Genomic DNA, 9,152 nt, shown 5'->3' with positions numbered 1-9,152 from the left:
CCACATAAAAGCAAACCGCAAAAATAAACATAAAATATAAAACATAACGATTTTTTTATTTGGTCCTAACTAGAACCTTAAGTTTACATTTTACAATAAAAACTAGTTTATAAATACAATAAATAAATGCCGTGTTGACTAGTGATACTTTAACATAAAAAAAAAATATTTTTATTCGCTATAGAAGATCAAAAGTTGCCAATCATTTTCATTTATAAACATTTGTTTTTTTACAAGCATCTTTATATTTATATTTAAACATGATATTTCAGATACAATATACATAATAAAGTATCATGGGGGAACTATTTGAATGTAAGTATATTTTGTTTTTTTTTTATCTCATTTTCATCTTTGGCAGATAATATAAGTAAGTATACCAATTTGGTACTTATAATTATTATAAGGTACAATACTGTAAATTCATAGGCAATTTTTGTGTTAATTCATTAAAATAAAATTAAAATAGATAGCAAATTATCAATTTGTTATATGTATTATGTGTCTCCTTTTGGATTTCACGGGCCTATAAATCCCGGTCTTTTGATAGGCTTGCGTGGGGATATAGATCCAACACGTAGAGGCCCCTTGGAGAGCTTTAATGTCATGTAGAATTATGTATTATTATTATATTGTATTAGGTATATAACATAAGTTTGGGAACTAAATGAGGAATCAATTCAAAACTTATTTATAATTTTACAAGTATTTTTAAAAGTACTTACTTAAAAAATATACCGTAAATATATTTAAATAATAGATTAACCTGAGAAATTACGTGAAAGTTCAAAGAAATGAGATAAATTAAAAGTATTAGAACTATATACGTACAATAACGACAGGGTATAATTCTTAATATTATTGATTAATTTTTATTTAATAAATACTTAGTTTAATTAAACATTTAAACAAACTAACAAACATCTACTATCAGAAGTAATAATAGTAAAGTAAAAAAACGGTAGGTACTTAAGTAGTTATCTTAGTTTGTTTAATAAGTTTTACATTTATATAAAAAGTACATTGACAAACAACCACAGTATAACATAATATTAATTTAACGTTAGTTGATAATATATTTTTTTTATAATATAATATGTATTCACATAATATATGGCAGTCTTACAATGAATTATTTCAAGACATATCTACAAACATTCTTATTTTCAAAATAAATAATTATAATTATGCACCTAGTAAAACTAATATTTCATTCTTTGTATTTTTGCTTAATCACTATTTTACAAAAGGATAGTAAATATAAAATATTGACAAACCCCCTTAGCTAAAGCCGTGATAATCGTTATTGTTTTAGATGACGCTTAACCTTTTGGACGCCAATGACCGATATATCCGGACCGCAGGTTCAACGCCAAAGACTGATAAATCGATCACAGACCACAGAGCAACATAGACCTACGTCCATATGCATAAAGTACAATTTCAGTTATGACACTTCGGTGACGTAGCGTCCGCGTGACAGCTTTTGTGTTTGACACGGAGTCGAAAAGGTTAATATTATTTAAACATTTGAGATATTAATATAAATACTGTATAGAAGTAGGTAGTAGAAGAAGAAATAGACCAGGTCTATATTATACATTTTAATTATAACATTAATAATTCATTACATTTTTGTTAGTAGCAGTATGAAATAAAAATTGTACTTATTTAAAAATTTGTAGTATCGTTTGCAGATGTATCTACTTGTATAAAAAATGTTTTGATCTCGATTTGTTATGTACTCGTATATGATTATTCGTGTAAGATTTAAGGGCCTAGTTGCACAATAAACTATAACTAATATTACAATCGGAACCCCTACTCTAATTTCACTTATTAGAAAGGAGATCCGTTTGTAATATTAGTTGTAGTTTATAATGCAACCCGGCTCTGGTTAAAGAAATGTCACTTTTGTCACTGACAGATAATATATTGCAGCTTACTATACATAATGTCATCTACAGCATGACGTCGTCTGTGTCACTTTGTCGTCAGTCGCGCACGGACGTCAGTATCAGTTGCGTTTGCCGGTCGCTGTGGGTCGCGCAGAACACGCTAAAGCTGCAAGCGGTGTAGGTAGCTTCTAGACTTATGTAATGTTATCTACAGCATGACGTCGTCCGTATCGGTTAGTCGTCAGTCACGCACGGACATCAGTACCTATCAGTTGCGTTTGCCGGTCGCTGTGGGTCGCGCAGAACACGCTAAAGCTGCAAGCGGTGTAGGTAGCTTCTAGACTAATGTAGAGTTATCTACAGCATGACGTCGTCCGTGTCGGTTCGTCGTCAGTCGCGCACGGACGTCAGGACGAGCAGTTGCGTGCGCCGGTCGCTGTGGATCGCGCGGGACACGCTGCTGCTGCGCGTGCGGTTCAACGACTGAAAGGTCAAATTATTATAAATAAATCAGTCAACAATGTTTGTTTTAAGCTGCATCCACACTGCAAGTTAACTTTAATGGAGCAACACTGTGCAATAGTAAGTAACTAGGTAAGTTACCTAATGTTACCGTTTTGATTAACATTGCTAAACTGCGGTGTGAATCCACCTTTCTTTTCTTGCCTTTTTAATCACATTTTTATGCATCAAACATATCTTTTTAACAGCTTTCAGATTACTCTTCCTAATTCTTGATATTAGTAGTTGAAGTTGGCCGTGAGGTTGGACCGTGATCGCAACGTGCCGCGTCCGCGCCGATGATAAGATACAAAGTTTCGGACATCTAATTACTTGACCGTACACTAAGGAGTTATTCCCAGTGTACTTACCATAGCAACAGACTGTGATCTCCTCGCATGCGTCGAATGACTGAGCAGGTCCAGGTTGGCCGTGGAGTCGGACCGTGACCGCAGCGTGCCGCGTCCGCGCCGATGACAAGATATAAAGTTTCTCGGACATCAAATTACTTGACAGTACACTACGAAGTTTTTACGAGGGTACTTACCATAGCGACAGACTGCGATCTCCTGGCATGCGTCGAATGCCTGAGCAGGTCCGAGTTCGCCGTGGAGTCGGACCGTGACCGCAGCGTGCCGCGTCCGCGCCGATGACAAGATACAAAGTTTCTCGGACATCAAATTACTTGACAGTACACTACGAAGTTTTTACGAGGGTACTTACCATAGCGACAGACTGCGATCTCCTGGCATGCGTCGAATGCCTGAGCAGGTCCGAGTTCGCCGTGGAGTCGGACCGTGACCGCAACGTGCCGCGTCCGTGCCGATGACAAGACACAAAGTTTCTCGGACATCAAATTACTTGACCGTACACTAAGGAGTTATTACCAGGGTACTTACCATAGCGACAGACTGCGATCTCCTCGCATGCGTCGAATGGCTGAGCAGGTCCGAGTTGGCCGTGGAGTCGGACCGTGACCGCAACGTGCCGCGTCCGTGCCGATGATAAGATACAAAGTTTCGGACATCTAATTACTTGACCGTACACTAAGGAGTTATTCCCAGTGTACTTACCATAGCGACAGACTGCGATCTCCTCGCATGCGTCGAATGGCTGAGCAGGTCCGAGTTGGCCGTGGAGTCGGACCGTGACCGCAACGTGCCGCGTCCGTGCCGATGATAAGATACAAAGTTTCGGACATCTAATTACTTGACCGTACACTAAGGAGTTATTCCCAGTGTACTTACCATAGCGACAGACTGCGATCTCCTCGCATGCGTCGAATGGCTGAGCAGGTCCGAGTTGGCCGTGGAGTCGGACCGTGACCGCAACGTGCCGCGTCCGTGCCGATGACAAGATACAAAGTTTCTCGGACATCAAATTACTTGACCGCACACTAAGGAGTTATTACCAGGGTACTTACCATAGCAACAGACTGCGATCTCCTCGCATGCGTCGAATGGCTGAGCAGGTCCGAGTTCGCCGTGGAGTCGGACCGTGACCGCAGCGTGCCGCGTCCGCGCCGGCGCCGGCGCCGGCTGCACCACAGCCATCGGTACGGCGGCACCCGTCTGGAATGTCGTTGTCATTTATGATACATGTGCGGAAAGAAAGCAAAACATTAGCGAACGACACGAATAAAATATACCAGGTATTCAACTTAAAGTATTTGATTACGTAATTTTAATCATCATCATCGGCCTTCGAGTCTATTACAAACAGTGTCAGGTAGGGAAACAACGTTTTTCGTGGCTGTGTAAGCCAATAGGTACGGGAGCGGCAAACACGCCCACAGGCCTGGCAGGTGTAATGTGCCCGTGTTGAACATGTGTCGGGCTGATGTGGCTTGGCTCGCTTACTTGCGAGTGTCTTAAACCAAGCGTCATCGTGAATTTTACGCCCGTCAAACTAGTGCCCACGCCAATTCTTGGGATTAGTTGCCAAGCAGACCCAGGCTGAGAGCCGTGGCAAAAATGCCGGTACAACTTGACGAAGATGATGATTATATTAGTACCTCACTAACTAGGTCTATTAATTGTACCTTATTGACTGATTGAAGGGAATACACGAGAAACACCCCCACAAACGCTGCACACAATTGAATCAAGAGGGTGCAAAGTGAATTAATACACAGATTAATGTAATTACAACACAGGCTCATTGTTACGATCAAGGAAATTTCCAATTCCACTGTTCCATTTCGAACGTTATAACCATAATACATAAAGACTAATATTGCTTATTTGCTTTTACTTGATACATTTTTGTTATAAAGAGAATGTGAGAATCCTATCACAATCTTCAAAGATTTTTAGTCAATCACGCGTTAGACCCAATTTCTAATGAAATTTTCGGCGCGATTCGGGAAATGAATTAGACATTCACTAGATATGAAATAGTAACGATATGTGACGTTCCACGACAAAAGGTACCTAATGGCCGCAATAATATTGGAGCGGCTTTAATAGCGTTTAAGCGCCGACCGTCATAGGGTACCCTTTTTCTTGGAACGTCACATATCGTTACTATATCATATCTAGTGAATGTCTAATCCATTTCCCGAATCGCGCCGTATCTCTTTCTACGACAAAGTACCGGAAATGGAAAGCATTTCAGCCGTTTTTCAAAGGTATAAATGGCGGAAATGGTATAAAGATTAGCACAATGTTCAGATGATGTTGACGTGTATTTCCGTTTTTTAGAGCGATTTTTTTTTCATACGAAACTACGTACTAGAAAAAATTAAAGAATGATTTTTTACGTATGTTCTATTTTTATAAATAAATAATTACGTATTTATAATCTAAAAAATATTAGTGGGGTTGTATTAATTACGTACTTTATATTAAATGGTATGTGCTTGTTTGTTCACGGAACCAGGCGTGTCTCACTCCGCGATTTCGTCGCTTTGCTACAGGCAGCTAAAAGTACATTCGTTCGACACCAATTTTGGGGTTTGCCATAAGCCGCGCGTGGCGATGTCGCCACCTAGCGGCCATATCTGTTCTGATCGTAACAGACGCGTTTTGTTAGAGAGTCTTCTGTACCTAGTACTATTTATTCTGTGACGTAATATGAGAGCACTTCGGTCTTGCAAATCAGTTAAATGTGTTTTTCTCAGAGACCGTTTGACGCACATACCTAAAATTTGGAACAGCTTTTCCTATTTAAATCAAAAGAGCTCATGACTTTCTTTTTAGTCACTTATTTGTACAACACGAAGTAAAAAGTCGTTTCAAGTACAAAGAACAATATCTGGGAGATCGAACTTTGCTCGTCAGACATACCTATAAAAACTCGAAACTGCGTTTTCCCAGAGATAAGATCTAGCTAGATCGATATTTCGCCCCCAAAAACCCTATATAGCAAATCTCTTACATCGAAATCATTAGAGCCGTATCTGAGATTCCCGAATTCTGAGATCCCCGAAAAATAATTATACAAGAATTGCTCGTTCAAAGGTATTAGATAAAAATTAGTTTCGTGAAATAGCACACGTATTATTACCTAAGACTCATATAGATGTGAGGCGAAAACATGCAGCATATCAATGGGTTGGCGGCTGAATTAAGTGGCGCCAAGCTCTGGATCAGCGTGGCTATGGCCATGCTGGTCTGCGTCTGCGGGATGAAGTGGTACACCTGCAGCAGGTCGAAGCCGATGTACGGGAGCCAGCAGAGGACGAATACTGAAAGAAGACCCTATTGTTATTTTGTGATAAAAAATAGAATCATTTATTTACAAACAAGATATATACAGTGGTATTACTATATAGAAATTAATAACTGGATTAAATCTAAAATAGGCCCCTGAGGCATTGTACCAAGGATGCTGGCGGCATTTCCTCGCTGTATCGCAATGCTGATACGTTGTGCGAGGTGGCAGGCACTTCGGTCACCAGTAGTGATAAAAATAGTTTAATTTTTCAAGTAGGCATAGAGTTATACCAAACTAAGTTGGCAGCGAATAGCACAGACTGTACAAGTGTTATTTTAAACGTCAAAATGTAATAGATGTTCTCTTGCGTGTTGTGACTCTTGCGCAGTCGGTGCTATCAAAATCGCTGACAACTTAGCTTGGTCTTACAATTCACTTTTATTTTTTAAGTAGGCATACGCTTACAAAAATCGTATAAAGTTACGCCGGAGGAGGATTAAAATGGAGGAGGGTATCCCAATACGGGACCGGCAAGAAACTCGGCTGATGACAAGTATCTCCCGCTTTCGGAAATTGGTGAAGTTTTTTGGCCGATGATGTCATATGTCATTTTTCCCAAGCAGACAAAAAATGCGATATTAAAATATTAGGCAAATAAAAAAACATTGAAAACTGTACGTAGTAACGCTACATTAAAAGGTTCGTGATATGAAGAAGTTCAAACATTAAAAATAACTAATTAACATAATTCAAATATCATTTTAATGTCAGTGTACGTTTGAATTGGTCTGTATACATATTTTAATTGAACTATAAAATTTCAGCAACATATAAAGTACCAAAATTAAATCAAGATGTTCACTCAATCCGTAGTTCTAAAAATATTTGAACTTGAAACTTTGGTCATAAACCATTATTACTAAAACTCGTAATATTTAATAAATATGAAATGCAACATGCAACTGCTGCCAATTTTCAACCGGTACACCACCACAGGAAACTATAAAAAATATTTGGCAAACTTTAAAAAACAGATGTAACTCGTTAAATTTGTATCACGAGCACTTAAAATGTTGTCACGGGTGAAACCAGATCCCACCAAAAACATAAATGTAAAAAAGGAGAGCCAAGTTCAATACAAAAATTATGCTTGGCTGTGGGGCTCGCCGCAAAAAGAATGGAGATCTAAATGAGTGCCACTGCCAAGTTCTATGCAAAATCCAAATATGTATTTATAGGAAGAAAATAACATTATAAACAAGTATTAAACTCTATTTCTTTGCTTTATTGGATACCTATAACAATTGCTGTTATTTAAAAAAATGTGAAATCTTAAAGTAGGTTACATTTGACTTGGCCAGTTTTCATTATATCAATCATTTTATATATATTGTAATTCTGATAAAACCTGACCAAGCCAAATCTAACCTACTTTAAGATCTCACATTTTTTTAAATAACAGCAATTGTTATAGGTATCCAATAAAGCAAAGAAATAGAGTTTAATACTTGTTTATAATGTTATTTTGTTCCTATAAATACATATTTGGATTTTGCATAGAACTTGGCAGTGGCACTCATTTAGATCTCCATTCTTTTTGCGGCGAGCCCCACAGCCAAGCATAATTTTTGTATTGAACTTGGCTCTCCTTTTTTACATTTATGTTTTTGGTGGGATATCAATACTTTTTGTAAAGAAAACTAGGCAGGTATTGAGATTTAATGTTTTTTCTTGTGTTTCCGCTGTATGGTTTTTACTTCTGTTCTTTGTGTAATTATGTGGTGCCGCGCGCCGCCGACGACACACCGTTGGCCGGTTGTTTAGAGCGTATTACAAGTTTTTTGTATGGGGACACCACTTATTTTTTGACTAAACTTTATTTTAATATAGCAAATATAATAATACATATATTGGGGTAGTTTCAAATATCTGCTTGTAACGGTTCCAACGCTACAATAAAAAAATATTTTTTTGTATGGGGACCCCCCCTATTTTTTAACTTTTTTTTATTTTTAGATTTTTTCCTACGCTTACACACAATAACCGAGCTGGATTCCAAATTTCATCCTTCTAGGTCATCTGGAAGTAGGTTAGGTTTAGGTACTTATATGTCAGTCCCAATAAAAAATGGTTTTTTTGTATGGGGACCCCCCCTATTTTTTAACTTTATTTTATTTTTAGATTTTTTCCTACGGTTACACACAATAACCGAGCTGGATTCCAAATTTCATCCTTCTAGGTCATCTGGAAGTAGGTTAGGTTTAGGTACTTATATGTCAGTCCCAATAAAAAGTGGTTTTTTTGTATGGGGACCCCCCCTATTTTTTAACTTTATTTTATTTTTAGATTTTTTCCTACGGTTACACACAATAACCAAGCTGGATTCCAAATTTCATCCTTCTAGGTCATCTGGAAGTAGGTTAGGTTTAGGTACTATAAGTCATAAGTCAGTCTTAAAATTTACGACTTTTTGACCTTCATACCTTTATAACCGTTTGAGCTAGCTTCATGAAATTTGGGCTTCTAGATATCCTTATGGATATAATTAAACACACGTAGTTTTATGTGTTTACGTCAAAGATGTTTTGAGTTATAGAAGGGTCAAAAGTGGTACCAAGTGGTTCGTGTAATATTACACTCGGCGCTGGCTAGCCAGTTCCTTTGCTTGAACTTGGCTTGACACGCTGCCGCGTGTCTAGATCTATCTATAAAAAGTATCTTAAATATCTTAATAGATTTTTTTTTGGTCTCCCCGTAGTGAAGAATTTAGCACGAAAGTTATTGGGTTTGCTGTATTAGAGTTTAGACAGAGAGTTCAATCAATCAGATCTGCCTGCCTGCTGGGATGCGGTCACCGTCGCCCAAGGACAAAAGCAACGTCGGAGCATTTTATTTGTTGCCGACCCTACCAAACTCTAAATACTTACAGCAAGTATTAAAGTTGTTGTACATTTCTGAGATTTGGGATTACGACCCTAAAATCTTGTAGGGTCAAGGAGGGAACAGTGGCTCGGTAGAAAAAGGCCGGGTACAGTGGCTCACTCAACCTAATTTCCACACGAGAGAGGCGACATTTGGGCAACTGAGCCACTGTTC

General features: G+C 38.2%; 1 protein-coding gene across 1 annotated transcript in view; it reads right to left on the bottom strand.

Moving 5' to 3' along the window:
* Nucleotides 1-2,223: 2,223 nt before the first annotated feature.
* The window catches only part of LOC134665738 (cardioacceleratory peptide receptor-like), a 164,946-nt gene continuing 158,017 nt past the window's right edge, over nucleotides 2,224-9,152 (bottom strand). Inside the window, exons 9-11 of the mRNA XM_063522712.1 lie at nucleotides 5,907-6,087; nucleotides 3,823-3,970; nucleotides 2,224-2,381 (exon numbers count right to left, since the gene is read on the bottom strand). Coding sequence (XP_063378782.1) covers nucleotides 2,289-2,381; nucleotides 3,823-3,970; nucleotides 5,907-6,087 — 422 coding nt within the window. The 3' untranslated portion in view covers nucleotides 2,224-2,288. The remainder of the gene's footprint in view (nucleotides 2,382-3,822; nucleotides 3,971-5,906; nucleotides 6,088-9,152) is intronic.

This window comes from Cydia fagiglandana, chromosome 7, assembly GCF_963556715.1.
Source record: "Cydia fagiglandana chromosome 7, ilCydFagi1.1, whole genome shotgun sequence".
Taxonomy (NCBI): Eukaryota; Metazoa; Arthropoda; class Insecta; order Lepidoptera; family Tortricidae; genus Cydia; species Cydia fagiglandana.
The sequence above is the reverse complement of the archived record's forward strand: the minus strand, read 5'-3'. Positions and strand labels throughout refer to the sequence as shown.